This window comes from Excalfactoria chinensis, chromosome 1 (assembly GCF_039878825.1).
Source record: "Excalfactoria chinensis isolate bCotChi1 chromosome 1, bCotChi1.hap2, whole genome shotgun sequence".
Classification (NCBI taxonomy): Eukaryota; Metazoa; Chordata; class Aves; order Galliformes; family Phasianidae; genus Excalfactoria; species Excalfactoria chinensis.
The window spans coordinates 103,666,462-103,683,683 of NC_092825.1; the positions used below are offsets into that span (position 1 = coordinate 103,666,462).

At 41.7% G+C, this 17,222-nt stretch overlaps 1 protein-coding gene across 1 annotated transcript in view; it reads left to right on the top strand.

The window, feature by feature from the left end:
* Positions 1 to 945: 945 nt before the first annotated feature.
* The window catches only part of ABCG1 (ATP binding cassette subfamily G member 1), a 52,176-nt gene continuing 35,899 nt past the window's right edge, over positions 946 to 17,222 (top strand). The window contains exons 1-2 of the mRNA XM_072332940.1: positions 946 to 1,090; positions 3,950 to 4,193. Coding sequence (XP_072189041.1) covers positions 1,049 to 1,090; positions 3,950 to 4,193 — 286 coding nt within the window. The 5' untranslated portion in view covers positions 946 to 1,048. The remainder of the gene's footprint in view (positions 1,091 to 3,949; positions 4,194 to 17,222) is intronic.

Consider the following 17,222-nt stretch of genomic DNA (forward strand, 5'->3'; position numbering starts at 1 on the left):
AATAGGGACACCTAAAGCTATATCAGATTGCTCAGAGTTCTATCCAGCCTGACCTTGAATGATGAGATGAATGATGAGCATCCACCACCTCTCTGGGCAACCTGTGCCAGTGCCTCACCATCCTTATTGTAAAAAAAGGTCTTTATATTCAATCTAACTATCTCCTCTTTTAGTTTGAAACCATTTTCCCTTGTACTATCACAGCAGACCCTGCTAAAGAGTCTGTCCACTTCCTTCATACAGCCCCCTTTTAGATACAGAAAAGCTGCTCTCAGCTCTCCCTGGAGCCTTCTCTTCTTCAGGCTGAACAGCCCCATCTCTCTCAGCCTTCCTTGCAGGAAGGTGTTCCATCCCTCGCATCATTGCTGTGGCCCTCTTCTGGACACACTCCAATAAATCCACGTCTGTCCTGTACTGCGGACTCCCCATCTGGACACAATACTCCAAATGAAGCCTCACCAGCACAAAGCAGAGGGGCAGCATCACCTCGCTTGCCCTGCTGGCCACACTTCTTTTCACAAAATCACAGAATGTCCCAGGTTGGAAGGGACCTCAAGGATCCTGAATCTTCAACCCCCTCACCACATGCAGGGCCACCAACCTCCCTATTTAATACTATACCAGGCTGCCCAGGGCTCCATCTAACCTGGCCTTGAACACCTCCAGGGATGGGGCATCCACCACCTCCGTGCAGCTCAGGACACGGCTAGCTTTCTGGCCTACAAGGGCACATTGCTGGCTCATGTCCAGCCAGCCATCCACCAAGACCCCCATGCCCTGCTCAGAGCGGGGACAAACCCCCTACCCCAAGGGAACGGGTCTAGGGAGCTCCGGACCGCGCTCCTCAGCCCTCGATGGAGCCGGGCGGGGCCAGCTGGGCGCGGCGGGGCGGCCCTGAGCGCGGCAGGAGGCCGCTCCCTCCTCCTCCTCCCCTCCCTCCGCCACCAATCCGGGCGACTCTGGAGGGCTTCGCGCGGCGCCGGCGGAGCGGGAGCCGCCGGTATCAGGAGCAGGAGCAGCAGGAGCAGGCGGCTAGGCAGTGGGGCACATGGCATGCCTGATGGCGGCTTTCTCCCTGGGCACCGCTCTGGTAAGGGGTGCCCTGACCGCGTGCTTCCCCGTGGGTCAGCGGGAAACGAGGGGGAGTGAGGGGCAGCGAGGGGCGGCGGGTGGAGGGCGGTGGGTTGACTGTCGGCGCGGGGCGGTTGCGGGCTGGGGGTTTGCGGAGCAGCCCCTCGGCGGCGGCCGGCGGCTGTGAGGACGGCGGAGTTTGACCGACAGTTACCTCTGGGCTTGAGCTGCTGAAAGGGATTAGAGGCTTCTGCGGGCGTTCTCCGATGGTTCTCAAAACAGATTTGCGGGAGGACCGTAACCTCAGCGGGTCTTTGCATAATAGCATCGGCTTGGTGCGTAACGGCCTCGGCTTGATGAGAGAGGGAAGTTGTTTGCAGAGCGTGGGGGACCGTTTCGCTGCCGTGTCTGCTGCCGTGCCTGGTAAACACCAGCAAGCGGCTGAGCGCTGTACGGGAAGCTGATAAATACAACGGCGTGAGCTCAGCTGCGATGTAACGCTGTCCTTCAGTGTATACGTTATCTGTCTGTTTGAGACGGCCAGCGGTTTGATGTCAGCACATATCGGCCGCGTCAGTGGAGCAGCGAGCAGCTTGTTTATGTTTGTACACGTACGGAAGCGTGCTGAAGGAATCACTGTGCAATGCTGCGACTCCATGAACTGACAGTGCTCACCTGGCAGCCGGCGGGATTCATTTGCCCCAGCCCTCTGGGGCAGTGTCCCCCAAAGGAGGCTGGTGTGTGACCTAAGGGCTGGCCAGGTTGTGTCATGGTCTGCTGTAAGCAGATGCTTCGGTCCACCCAGAGACCAAAAGGGTTTGCTCGGTATCCCAGGAATACAAGTCTCTGGCTTCCTACTCTCAGCAGGTTGAAGTTGTCTGGCAAACATTTTTCTTTTTGGATTGAAATAAGCTGGAGCAGCCCTCACTGTCCCTTGAGTGCTCAAGGTGACCTGCTCATTGAGGGTTAGTTTGTGGGTATTCTCTTTAACACGTGAAAGCGCTCAGTAGATTCTGTGAACCAAGCAGTCTGAGAGTTTCAAAGTTAAGCCTTGAAAACATTCAGGAAAGAATATTATTAACGCAACGTCTCGTGTTTTCTTAAGGAAGAGGGAGGTCCCCTTGCTTTAACTGCTCAAGTCTCAGATGTTTCACATTACGCTTGTTTTGTTCAAATTCCATGCCATTGCAGTCAACTCTAAGAAATCAGGAGTAAGTGTTACTGGATACCTGACCTCGCAGTCACTTGAGAGGGTAATTAAAGTTGCTCGCTTGAGAAAGTGTGGTGAGCAGATTTGATTTTTATATCCAGAACCAAGAAGAACTGGAAGACTCCAGTTTACTGGTTTTGTAGGACTCCAGACTACTATGTTTGTAGGACTGTGCTTTAGGGTTTTTCATCAGCATCCATGATAAGTGACCAGTCTGGAAAGCACTACTTTTAACATATAAATGGGGAGACCATTCTCCGTAACAGAGATGATGACAGTGGTACAGTGGAAGTGTGTTGACTTCAGAAGTGGCAGCATGACTTAGTTGCTTTGGAGGGCAAACAGGAGTTGGCAGTGGCATGACCTACAGCTCCTTGTTGAGAGTGTTCAATACTGGCACCTTTGAAAGAAGTGTAGCACATCTGCTTTTCAGCAGATACCTTTGGAACAATGTAGGCTGTTGGTTAGGGGTGACAATATGGAAAGCCTAGCCCATAAGCCAGCTATGGAATTATTTTCTGATACAGATCTGCATTAAAAATAGTAGGTGTTACAATAAATAACTGTGCAGATGTTACACACTTATGACATACAATGTTACATACTTATGACAAAGGACATCCTCTGAACTGTTCAAAATTCTGTTAAACTGCAGAAGATTCCAGGTTGTCTTCCCTTAGGCTTTGGATGTGCCCTGTTGATACTGATGCAAGGTGTTCATGTGGGTAAGAGGAAAGGAAAAAGTTCAGATTTCGTGTGTGTATATTATAAAGAGAAGGGCAGGCTGCAGGCTTCTGGTATGATCAAGAGAGGAGAGGAAAGAGCCTTAGTCCAAAGAATGCCAAGTGCGATTGCACTGAGTGCTATGCTGGGCAAAGCATGGCAAGAGGCTGTGAGCTGAGAGCATTGACCTTGCAGCGTCAGCAGTGCTAGTACTGGAACAGGGTTTAGTATGTTTATGTAGCTGATAAGATTTCCATTAGGGATTGCTGTCAAGTAAGGAAAGATTTTGGATGGAAATCTTTGTGCTTTTCTCTTGTACTGCTATAGGTTGCAGAGTCTCCTGAACTATCACTGCATGAGCAGATAAGGCAGAAAACAGCACATTTCAAAATTTTCAGAAATGTAACTTGTACAATTTCACATGTACAGGTGTGTGTTCTGATCTGAAGGGATAAGAGCTCTTGGACTTTCTGAGTGGCTGTCTTTTGACATGACTGCACAAAAAAATAGCTCAGCTAACTTCCTTCATCCTTCAGCTCTGTCCCAGTACAAGCCCTGGGATTAGAACAACTAGAACTCAATTCTTGGAAGGAATACAATATGACTGTACTTAGAAATTGCATTTTTCTGCTGCATTATTCTGGTCCAAGAGCTATTCACTTCCGAAGGTAGATAGTGATGTGCTGTTTGTACCTTTTGAGAGGAAAATAGTGCTAAAGGATCTGCCTTTTGTGTGCCATAAGTGCGCGGGCTTTCTACGAAGACACTGGAAGAACAAATAAAAGGTGGTTTTGGTTTTTCTTTTCACCTGTCAGTATGTCACTTTGCTGGATTCTGTGCTTGGATTTTACTTTTAAATAATAATAATTCTTATGCAGAAGGTTTTGAAATGTGTTCCTGAACAAAAGCATGTGAACTTTGCTCTTTCCTCAACTTTCTCTCTAGAATGCCAGCAATTCTGCTTGTACTATGGTTGAGCCAAAGTCAGTGTGCGTTTCAGTGGATGAAGTGGTCTCAAATGGCACAGATAACCAAGACATTCGACTGATGAATGGACACTTGAAAAAAGTGGACAACGCTCTGACAGAAGCTCACCGTTTCTCCTATCTACCACGCAGACCAGCTGTAAATATTGAGTTTAAAGAACTGTCGTACTCCGTCCAAGAAGGGCCCTGGTGGAGGAAGAAAGGTGAGGAAAAGTATTATTTTAGCAACTATACAAATGTTATTGTCTACGTGGATAGTTGTGGTAGCTGAAAGTAATCTGTTATGTGATTTTGCCTGTTTATTGTTGGGGGTGGTTAGAGAATGCAGTAAAGACAGAGGTTAGGGGAAGGGGGGTAGTTTTGTTCTTGGGTTTGTTTGTTTTGTTTTTACTTTTACAATAAGGCTTTGTAAGATAGTTATATTTTAAGTACTCTTTAAGAACAGCAAGCATCTCAGAATTTCAGAAAGCATTTGAAATCAAGATGATTATTCTCTTAAAACATTGTGCTTGGAAATCAGTGTCATGGGCTGTAGGATTGTCAGCTCTTCCAAGACTCTTGCTTTTCTCAGATAGGCATCTTTAAGGTTACCATTTCTTTTAACTGATGTAGTTGCTGGCTATTACTAGGACTAACTCCTGAGCTTTAGTCAAGCATGGGGATGCTATTTTGCTAATTAATTTGCTAACACACAGCACAGAGTTCTCAGCCTGCATCACAAGGCGCAAATTGTATGGACGTTGTATGTGTGTCAAGAAATTGAGGTATTACGACTTTCTCCTCACAGTACGGTTTCTCTTATAGTTCTGAAACATTGCTTCCAGTGCTGAAATATTGATGGCAGTTGGGAGGGCGTATTCAGATCTGTTCTTTGTATACTTTTGGTCACTTACAGTTTTGAAAGGTGTGAAGTGGTTTTGTCCTTTTTCATCTGCTTTGCATTCATTCTTTTTATACTTTTATCTGCTTTGTTGTAGCCATGTGTTTTCAGGGCAATTTTTGTGTTTGTGTGTGTAAGTGTGTGGCTAGTCATCTTTCTGACAGGAAAGCTAGGTCGTGAAGTAAACTCCTCTCAGTGAAAAGAAGGAAGCCCAAAAGAAATTACTGAAATATTAAGGAAAGTTTTGTGTGCTAAGTGACATAATTGCTCTTCCTTAAGGAATTCTCTCTTAGTAATGTAAATTTGTATGGTTGTGTGCTTTAGTTATTTTTAAACAATAAGACCCTGCCAGTGTGGTACTTCACTGAGCCTTACTAGGCACCTGCACTTTCTTTGGATCTGTAAATCCACTAGCTTAGAAGTTCCACTTGAAATTGTTTCACAAAGTACATTGCTGCTGACTGGAAATGTTAACATTATCACAACATGGTGGCTTTAATTGTTGCGAAATGTGTGATACAAAAAACACTGTGCTGTGGCCACGGAAATGGTTCCATATCTGGATACAGTTTATCATCTGTTGAAGGAGGTGCAAACTTGTGGCTTTAATGTTTTTTCCACATCAAAACTGTATGTTTGCACATGTCTTCTATAATCATGTAGTAAGGCTGCACGTAGAACTTAGCTTGACAACAACTTTCATGCATTCAAAACTATTTTTCATCTTAGAATGAACTCAAATTTTGAAGTCCTTTTTCCCCCAGGAAATGAAACTATGTCAAACTATATTGCATAGGATTTAAAAACTTGGGGATTTTAGCTGGGCCTCTTTGTCATTGGCCAAAAATGGTCTAGAAATTCTAAACCAAAAACTTCTGTCCACATTTGCTTACATGTCTGAGGGTGACTTGGCTTGAATCAAACAGCAGATCACAACAAAATGTCCTGCTGCTAAAGAGGACCCATTGTGGCATCTCGAAATAGGGCATGAATGGCTGCTAGACACGGATTCTCCAGCTTCTGGGTAGCTGTGAGCAGGAGTTCTTATTCTCCACTCCTCACTTGGCCTTGCACCTTATATGTCTTTCCTTGGATCAGTAAGGTCAGTTGCTGAGTGGTTGTGAGGAATGCTGTCTGTCAGCAGGTCTTGGCACTCTTCTGCTGACCAGGAATCTAAAAGATCCGTGGGGAGTTTATTCAGCCAATCTGAATACGAGCCAGAGTGTGCTTTCACGGCAAGTAAGGCAAATAACATGATGAGCTACCTTTAAAGGATGTGGCCAGGAAGTGGAGAGAAGTTATCCTTCTCTAGTTAACATTAGTGAGTGCACAACAGGAACACTGCATCTTGTTTTCTCCCTCCAGTTCAACAGAGGTAGTGGGAGGTTGTCAAGGGTCTATCAGAGAAGTGAAAAATTGTCTGGGGACTGATGAGGAGAGACTGTGGAAGCTGTTCTTGTTAGGCTGAGTGAAGGGAAACTGGGGGACCATCTTACAACTACTCACAGGGCAGCTCTAAAGACACTGGAGCCAAATTCCAAATACTGGCCACATAGTGCATTTTGAATGGCTTAGAGTGGATGTTAGGAAATATCTTTTTACCTGTAGAGGAATGCAGTTCTGGGATAATTCACTCAGACGCTGTAGTGTATCCATGCTGGGGGGTTTAGAAAATTGGTCTGGGTAGAGCCACAGCTGGTATGAGTGGTGCTGATGAGTATCATGCGTTGAGCAGAAGGCTAGGTTTAGATGTCCAGAGGTCTCTTCCAAGCATCACTTCTATAATTTACTGAGTTACTAACCAGACTGCTAACCTAGAGAGAAACTTTCTTGCCAGCGATGTTCCAACCCCAGGAACCGACTCAATGTATTGATTTTGGTAGAGAAGGCTTTCCAGTAGTGTAACAGTAGACTGAAAAAGGAATTGCCTAAATGATCTCAAATGAAGGTAGGCATCAAAATATTAGGCTCAGGAAATGGGTAATGTCTTACCCTCAAACAGTGGTAACTCCTGTAGCTTTGCATTCGACTGGGATTCCCTGCACCAAAAGGATTTCTCATTGCCATGAAGTGAGATCCAGTCCAACTGTCTACCTACTGCCAATATTACTCCACTAGGTAAAAGGTAGAAAATCCAGTGTTGGAAATCCAACTGATCTTAAAAAACAGAGCAAACAAATCAATCAGAAAAAACAAACAACTGTAAGCATGTATGTACAAGCTTTAAAAAAAAAAGAGAGAGAAAAAAAATGGAAGGTGTATCTCAGTTCATACTGTTCTGTGGTGCTGTTCATAGCAGTAAGGGACAAGGAATGCCATTGTAAAAATGGCCTTTTAAACTAGTGGTGTTTCTATTCTGAAATCAAGCTTGACAGAAAATCTATTTATATGTTTTTCTCCAAAACTGTGATGAATTACTGAAAACCTTTCAGTGAGGATTGGATCACAAAGGGAGAAGTATAGTTTGCTCTCAAAGACTATTTGTGTTAATAGGTTGGAGAGGAATTCAACTAAAAAGCAACAATAAAAAGATGTACTCCCCTCAGCGAGAATGGCATTGTAAAGTAGTGTTAAGGTTAGACTATAAATTAACAAACTGAGGACTCGTGAGTAATTCTGCCATTGTGTTCTGCCATTTGCTGTGTTGTTCAGACAGTTAAACTAATGATTTGTAATATCATTTACTTTTTATTAAAAGCACAAAGAAAGTGAATTTGAGTTGCTTGTCAACAGTTAACAAAAAAACAACTAAATATGACATATTAGTCTTCAAATTAGAATTCTTTATTCTCAGCCTTAATGTGCTCAATTTAGTTACTAAATCTCGTTTTCTCTTTAAAAACAAGAAAGTGCGTTTTCATTCTCAGAATTATCTGATAAATGCATCTTGCTACAAAAATGCTCGTTCCACTTGTTCTAATTTTAATTAAATTCATAGTAAAGATTTGGTTGCCGCTAAGCCTGATTGATTCATGGTGTAATTCTATTTGAAGTAAGTGGTGTTAACAGGAGTTTATTCAGCCAATCTGAATACGAATCTGGCAAGTGAGCTCTTGATCAAAGAAGCTGTATTTGCCCCATTCAGTTCAGTAGGACTTCTTATCAATCTGGGAATTTAGAAAATGCTACAAAGCTAAAATGTTCAGAAGGTCTCACATAGCTTAGGGAATTACTCAACCAGTAGGATGAACTTGTTCTGAAGTTTTGAATGAAAGAGACTGATAAATGACTTGATCCAGATCTTCTGAGGTTAAGGATCATAGCCTAATCACTCTCTTCCAGAACCAAAAATGCCTCACACTTTGATTCCAGTCTTTGTTCTAGCACATGCCAAAAGTCTTCTGCAGGTCAGCAAGATTCAAGATTTCCATAAGATATCTCCAGGACTGCTGGAGCAGATGCTTTGTTTTGTAAGTTTAAGATGAAGTGGCAAAACAAGAGAAAGGAAAAATTCAGCACTCAAAGGAATAATAGAACTGCTTAGTGCTAGAATGCTTTCTCTTCTCTTAGAATGAGGGAGCCAGCTGATTCACATGGGAAGAAGAGGAGCCCTCTATGTGGGCTCCTTAAATGAGGAAATGCAATGTCACAGGGCTTCAGAGCAAACAATCCTCAAAATTTCCCTGTCTTAATGGGTTGAAAAAGAGCCGTGACAGTGCCTCTTATCTTGGCTTCTGAACTACCTGCTTAAATCATATTTCAGATTGAAAATGCAGCTTAAAATACAAACTACAGAAATATGTATTGAGGTTTTAAACGCAGAGCTGCCTGAAAACTGTTTGCAAGAGGATTTTATAGAAAAGTCAGTGCATTAGCTTTCTACTGCTGTTGTAGTGAGCACCACAAAGTAATCTGAATAGGATGAGTGATTTCAGCGTAAAATTATGGATAGTCCCAAATATGAGGAAGGCACAGTAAGTAGCTTGCAGTCTTCAGTCTTGCCATAATTATTTCAGTGTTAGCTTGATTGTATACGCACGTGCAAAAAAAGACATCCATCCTTTTGTTTCTAGGTGTTTTTGCCACAAGGTAGGAATCTATTGTTTCTACATATTTGAGCGTGGCTGGGAAGAAAACAGTAATCTATTGGCTGTTAAAACTCCACAGGAACTTGGGAATTCATGTTGGTTGTTTTTTTTTTTTTTCTAGTACTCGTCAGTATTGGTGGTTAATTAAGCAGCAGTGTAGTTGGAAATTTCTCCATTGTTATTTTGAGAAATGTAGTGACTCATTTGTACTGCCTCGGGATGGAGGTTTGATCTCTAGTAACCTCTCTGGGAAGGGGTTCCAGCCAGTCAAGCTGCAATCTGGTCTACTTAACGAGTGGATTAGCAGCAACAGAAATTCATGCTCAGCAGAAAAAGCCATCGTTCCACTATTCTGGGGTTGTTGCAATAGCTCAGACCTGGGAAAACAAGTAGCTTAAGAGATCCTGTATTTTCTTACATGGTTACAGCTTCCTAACTTTGAGATGGAGCACATGAAAGATGCAGAGGAGGTTTGCCTGTGAAAGGAGGGAGGTGAAGGACGGTGTTTATTCTGAATGGCTCCATAGTGTCCAGTGGGGAAATATGGAATGTTTGGCAGGTTGCTTGGCGTTCTTGAAAAGCACTGAATGCATCCATCATAGTCTGAGATGGTGTCATCAGAACAGCTGATACTGATGTTCTAGCTTAGAGGTCTGTGTATTATGTTAATATTGATCTCTGAGTAAGATGGAAACATGAACCACTGTCAAATCCTTAATGCACGCTGGCTTTTACTGATTCTCTCTGGTGCTTTGCTATGAATTTGTTCTGCTATGCGTGCTTGTGTGCGCACAGACTAACTCGTTTCTTTTTATTAAGCTAGGGTTTTCTCTTTGCTGCATCTTTGCAGTGACTATATTTAAAAGATCCCCCCCTCCCGGAGATAGCCAAGGACCCACAAGATAAAGGGAAAGGGGGGTGGGATTTGCCCTAAATTGTTTGCTAATCCTTGCCAGAGGAGACGGAAAAAGCCTCTACTCATCCCCAGCAGGTGCACTGCAGTAGAGGTGCCGCATGCCCGGGCTGCCAGCCTCGCGGTTACTGGCGGTCAGTGCACGGCAGTAACCCCGGCTGTGATGCTCCAGCGCCGGGAGCGAGTCCTGGTTGGCTGTTCCACACGCTGTTGCTAAGAGGAGAGGAAGAGATGAGCAGTAAAGAGCAAAAAAAAATACCAACACAACCCGTTTGCAAGAGGGGGATTTTTTGTTTCTCGCCTTACTCCAACAGATGGGTTGCATTGTTTTCTCTGGTTTTGCCTGTTTTGTCTGAGAGTGTGGTTTCATCTAGGAGAGCAAAATGTGTGCAAATTAGGATCTAAATGTTAGAACAAATAAGCAAGTTAAACTGGTCGAAATGAGCTGCGATGCTTGTAAAAGCTCTTCAACAAAATGTTTTGTGGGTTCTTTTTCTGTTACTTCAAATATTAGTGAAATTAATGGAAACAAAACATGACTTCTAACAGGATTTCTGAATTCGTGTTTCAGCCATGATAAAATTGTGCAGTTTCTTTTCTATCACTTAAGCTGCCTCAGTGTGTCAAAAATACACTGAGATGTCATTGTTACTGGAATAATTCACTGCATTTTATTAATAGATTTATAATAACTCCTAGCATCATTTCACACACTGTATGAAATAGGGAGTTACTAGGGACAAATCTTGGTCAGCCTGTTTGTCTGACTGTTCTATTGCTTCCCAGCCAAGAATGATATTCTTTCAGCAGCAGTTCCACTGAAGTATTAGGATTACTTATTTTCCTTCATACGAAGCCCATAGTTATTGCTGTAGGATTTCTTTCTATATGTCTGAGCTTGATTCAGTGAGTCTTGGTCACTGAGTTACTGTGTGAGTAAAACATGTTTTTCCTCTTTCACCTTGACATGTTGTTTATTAAAACCAAGCATTACTATGACCTCATTGTTTTTCATACTACCTAATGTTTTACTATGATACATTTTTATTTTTTATTTATTGCTGTTTTGAAAACTCGTGGCCAAGAAGGGAAGTTTTTAGAAAGAGACCAGTTAAAATATTTCAGATTTTATATGCAAGGAAAGTGGTGATGGCAGTGGTGATGGGCTGCTAGGAGTTCTAGCTGCAGTTTCCACTGTTTCCATCTCACAGGGAGCGTGTGTTGGGGGCTGGCTGTAACTCACCCTGACAGTTCTCCACTGCAACCTTCTTTATACTGAGTAGGGTCTGATGAAGTGCTTTGATGCCTTCTGCCCATATTCAGATATCTTGCTCGAGGTGTTGAGGAGAAAGCATGCACCATTTGAAGAGGTGGTGTGTAGTTGTGCCATGTTGATAAAGGCATAACAAACCACAGACTGATATATGGATATAATTTTCTTGTATGATGATATTTTGAAGTAGAGTTTGGTCATAGTTTGAAGATGTGTCCAAACAAAGATTACGTAAAGGTCAGTTTGCAATTGAAGACCTCAGTCATTAGATGGTTGATCAGGGTTCTGCCTGGCCTCAGTAAGAGGGAAGATGAATTAAAAAAACAAACAACACCAAACCAACCAAGAACAGAAGCTATTGCAAGCGTGAAAATGTTTTTTGATTCTATTTTTACTTGCGTGTTCACATGTTGTTTTGGAAAGTGCCCTTCTGTAAGCCCTCAGTGTCTAAACTTACGTTTGTACTAAGACAGATCTTTTATTCTCAGAGGATTTAAGATCTCAGAGTTCAGCTCTGTATTCTCTGAGAAATTAATTCCCTCACACTTCCCTGTAGCATTCTTCTACATAAACTGACTGGCTTTGGGAAGATAGAGTTCAGGAAACATGATGCTACTCAAAATGTGGCATTAGTCTGGATGGTCTTAACGCCTTAGAACTTTTGTGGCTTGTACACTCTTGCTGTGTGTAAAGATGGCAAATATATATATATATATATATATATATGCATATATATATATAGCTGGGGAATTTAAATCAGTTTGCTGTTGCACAAAGTCAGAGAAAGTCCAACTGATCCCATGTCCATTCTCTGACAGTTGGCAAAGGTAAGTATTTTGGGAAGAGAGAGAACAGGCAGACCTGGAATATTCCCTGGGTTCTGACAGCTCTGAGGTTTCCAGAACTGAGTGTAGTATGTGTGTTTACTAGCTCTTTGTGGATTTTTCTTTTGTTCATGTGCACTCAGAACCTAAGCAGACTTCTGGTGTTCATGCTGTCGCCGTGCTGCTTGCCTCCTGTTTCAGATCATTGAGGAGTGAGTTGAACTGCCCATCTCTCTATACAGATCCCCTGAAACTTTCTCTGTTGATCGACTACTGATGCCTCTTGTTTCCTATTGCTTTATCTGCTTTCTCATTTATTTGAGAGCTGTCCATCTACCTTTTTGTTATCAGAGACTTCTGCTTGAGTTCTGCTTTTTTATCTGTCAGGAAGCACTGGGACAGTAACAAGCTGAGATGTTAGTGGTTCAGATTGCTTGCCTGCTGTGCCAGCTAGGCTTTGAACCTAGAAGCTATCAGTTTCTGTTTAACACTATCAGTATAGGGCACAGCAAAACTAGCAGGCCTTGCTTAGATTGTACCATGTGGGAAAATTTAGTTCTCTTAGTTACATCATCATCTTCTGGATATCAAAGTATGCATTCGCTTGGAAGCAGAAAGACAAGGGTCTTCAAATTCCTCCAAATGTAATTGCTTTTTTGCCAACTTTCAAAGACATGAAAAGAAGTTAAAGTTTAATAACGTGTTGAAGAATAAGTGCTCCTTTTCAACCAGTTTTTTAACATGTTCATTTCCAAAACAGTATTTTAAATCTGGTGGAAATGGGTTGTGGAACTGAGATAGAAAGGCAAGAAATTTCAGTTGTTTGAATCTCAGTAGCTTCCTACAATCAAGTGTTCGTATATGTTTCATTTCTTCCTTAACTTCTTATTCAGAGGCCTACAGAAATATCCCAGCAGTAGTAATAAAAATAAAAGATAAAAATAGATAAATTGATAGTGACTCCCTTGTGAATTTTATGCTTTAGTGCAGACATTTGGGGTTATTTGACTTTCAGTTACTTCCTTTTTTTAGTAAACAATATTTTAGAATGAATATTTGATAGAGAATATAAGAGAGAGACCTGTGCTGTGCTAGGTCTGTAGAACAAGGACAAAATAATTCCTTCTAGGAAGTGGTATGGCTATAGACTTATAATGCATTATGACTTCAGTCATGCTGTGGAAACCTTTTTAGCTGTGTTTCCTGATTGGGCTTTCTTGTCACTGCTAGGCTTGTATTCTTGTCCACAGTTCATTTAGGCTGTTGATTTTGATGAGAGAAACAGATGTAATTTGAAGACTTAATTCTCTTCAGAGAGGATAGGGATGAAGTAATCCAAATTGTTAACAGAAAGAAGTACATGGAATTACATAATAGTCAAAGTGAGTTAACCACTTCTTTGTTCATCATTCCTTATGTATCTGTTCCAAAGAAAAATTAAGGACAGAGACCATGGCTTTAGAAATGATTTACCATCTGCCTCTCATCAGCATCTACCACCTACATTTTCAGTGTAAGAATCATATTTCTTCCTGCTATGCATGTATAGAATAATAACAGATGTTGTTTATACTTGCAATACGTCTGCTACAGCAGCGAGAAGATGGAACATGCCATGGTTAGGTTCTGAGGTAGATGAGATTGAGACCTTATCTCTGTCTTGTAATAATCTTCAGAGGGTGGGCTTTCATGCTGGTCAAGAAAAGATAGGAAGCAATGCAGCTAGTTAATACCAAAAAGCAAACAAACAAAACACCAAACTTGAGGGTTTTATTACTCACATTAAGGAATAGAATTAAATTCTGCACTTTTGCATCTCTTTTGTACTTGAGAAAGTGCTCAAGTGGTTGAGGCTACATCAACCGAGCACGGCTAATATAATTTTTTTAATCATGATGCTGTTGTTATTTTAAGTGCTTCAGAAATAAAACGCTCAAATTGCACAGGCATAACAGGTCTAGAATTGGCAAGTGAGTTCATTTGAAAGGATGGGGACTGAAGTTAAATGCTTTGTTCATAGAGTGAGAAAAATTATTTTACCTCGGTCAGAAAACCAGTAAATTCATCCAACTTACTGAATGTGACTGTCAAGGCCCGACTGCCTAAAATATTATTTGAGGCCCATAAAACCAAAATCCATTCAGAGAGATGAATGTTGTATACCAGCAGAAGAGAAATTTGAGATCTAGAAAAATGAGGAAAAATTTAGATGGACATATCTTTACTCAGCAGAGAATGAAGTTACTCACTGGGTTTTGTTTTTGACCCTGAATCTTGAAGAATTACTTGAAGGAGAATTTACCCCAGAGGAAGAAATTAATAGTAAGTAAATGCTGAGCAAACAGTTGCTGGATCAGAGACTGGAAGAAGAGCTCATTGAGAGCAGCCATGCAGAGAAGGCCTTGGGAATCCTGATGGATGAAAAACTAGACATTATCCAGCAGTGTGTGCTTGCATCCCAGAAGGCCAACCATATCCTGGGCTGTATCAAAAGAGGAGTGGCCAACAGGGAGAGGGAGATGATTGTCCCCTTCTACTCTGCCCTTGTAAGGCCCCATCTGGAGTACTGTGCCCAAGTCTGGGGTCCTCGGTAAGAGATGGATGCAGAACTGTTGGAGCAGGCTCAGAGGCAAAACACAAAGATCATCAGAGGGCTGGAGCACCTCCCCTATGAAGAAAAGTTGAGGTAACTAGCCTTGTTCATTTTGTAGAAGAGGAGACTCCAGGGAGACCTCGCTGTGGCCTTCTAGTACTTGATGGGAGCTTACAGGGAGAGGGACCAACTTTTTACTTTATCTTATAGAGGCAGGTGGAGGGGAAATGGCTTAAAACTAAAAGAAGATAGATTTAAGTTAATTTAAGTTAGACAATAGGAAGATTTTTTTTTTTTTTTTTTTTTTTTTTTTTTTTTTTTTTTTAAACAAATAGTGCGGAGAGGTTGTTGTAACCCAGTACTGAAGGCATTCAAGGCCAGGTTGGATGGGGCCCTGTGCAGCTTGATAGTGGTTGGCAACCCTACCCATGGCAGAGGGGTTGAACTAGGTGATCTTCAACGTACCTTCCAACCTAAGCCATTCTGTAATTCTGTGATATGATTCTATAACCTTACTGAAAACCAGTTGGGTTAGATTTATTTATTTATTTATTTATTTATTAATCAGAAATGCAAGTTATTTATAACAAATTTGCAAGAATTTCTCATTTTGATGATTGTAAAGTAAGACTGTTAGCCATAGCCAAGTCTGGTGGGGCTTTGGGAATGAAGGGGATTTATTCTTCCTGCCCCAGTCCAATGGCTACATGGCAGCCTTGGTCCTGTATTTACAGATCCACTTAGTAAAGAGTCAAGATGTGTATTCCATTGGGCACACAAACATGTCCATATATGCATAGCACACAGCCAGTCATATGGACCTGCACAAATACAGAAGTGCCTCTGCTCCACTCATATGGATGCAGATGGCACATGTGAACATACAAAACATAAATGACTTGCTGCATTTCATCCCCATTAGCTGATCAGGATTGAAGTCTGTTTGTGGGCTACATACACACAAAGCAGATCTCCCCACTGGTTTCAGGCTGTATTAGTTCAACAGCGGGTTGGTACTCCTCTAGTTATTACCTGGCCCTCTTGTTTGCAACTTCTTGTACCAATGGTTGGCATACAAACCTCTTCTGCTCACCAATGAGCCCTTCTTGATTTTCATTAGGGTTCACACATGCAGGCTCACAGCAGAGAGTACATTCACACAGGAGATAACTGGGAATGGGATTTAATAATTGTAGTGGCTAGGTGCAGGAATCAGTCAGACAAGCATGATGAGCAGCTGCATATTCACATGGGTCTGGCCTCATAAATCCCTTTTCCCCTTCATTTTCTAGGTCTTACACCTTCTGTGTCCTTGATCCCTTCTTTTCCCTGACTTTGGTGATTGATTCCCCCCAAACATCCTGTGATAAATTTTGCTTACTCTCCTTTGTAATTTTTCCATAACCATCCATAGGTTATTTCACACCAATCCATATTTCCTTTCCCTCTGCATGGCAGGGCAAGTCCTTTTCCCTTCCAGGGAGAGTCTCCCCATTGGCATATCATGGCAGGCCAGTGCCCCAGTCCTTTTCCTTCAAGAGCCTTAAAATGTATTGATTCTGTTGGCTATTGGTATGATTGGAGCACCTGTTGGTCATCTGAGCCCTGGATTTCATGTTCAGTGCAACAATTTTTAGATCTGCTTGGCTGATTTGACTTTGCTAAGCCTTTTATTTATAAATGAATGGCATATTGTGCCTGGCCAGTAGCCTGTTTTAATTCCTTGAAAAATTAATTTGTGATTTAAATCATCATTGAATTGTAACTCATACCTGCATATTTTTACCCTCACATATGAAAGTATCAGGAAAATTGTGAGTAAGTGCAGTCAGGAAATAGAGGTGCTGCCATTTTTTATTATAATAAATTGGTTTCTACTGACTTTAAAGCTGAGTTACGGCTATGTATGCAGGTTGTTTTACTAAAAATAGTCAGAGGATCTTGACAGACATTCATGAGTAAGGCCGACATTTGATTTCTTGTCTTGAATTTGATAATGTAAGCCTCCAGGAAAAATAGCCTGAAGTGGACACAAATCCATAGACTCTGGGATTACTGTAAAACTGGCTGTTCATTGGCAACAATTGTGTCTTCTCCAATAGTAGTTAGACACCTAGGGACGCTACAAGTAAGATGAAACTCTGTAACATGCATAATACCACTTACCAAGTATACTATTCACTATCTTAACCCCCTGAATCCCACGTATTCTAAATACCCCATATACAAAGTATAAAAACAAAAATAAAGTAAGCTTCCTCATATATAGCATAACTGTGGTGTTTTAATGCTGTTTGTTCTCACTGACAGGAGTTAAGCAGGGGAAGTAAACCTCTTCAAGCCAAGTGAGGAAGAAAATGTCGCATACATCCTGCAATAAATAAACCTAACTTTGAAGCAAACCTAGGTGTCTATGTCTAGGCTTAGACACTCATAGTATACAATTCAAAAGTTATATGGCCAAATGAATCTTGAAATCACTGCAATAGCATATTGGATAGAGCTTACCCAAAGAATAGTTATGCCAGGAGTGTTGTCTTACAGTGAAACGTTTTGGACCAAATTCATCGCTGGTATAAATTAACTGAAATTAATAAAGCTTGCTGAAGGAAGCGTATGACCTACTACTTAAAAGGAACTTTCACTTATTAATATGGTTCAATGCTAAAATTGCATTCTAAAAAAGGCAGAAGCTAATCCAGTTCATATTAAACACAAGTG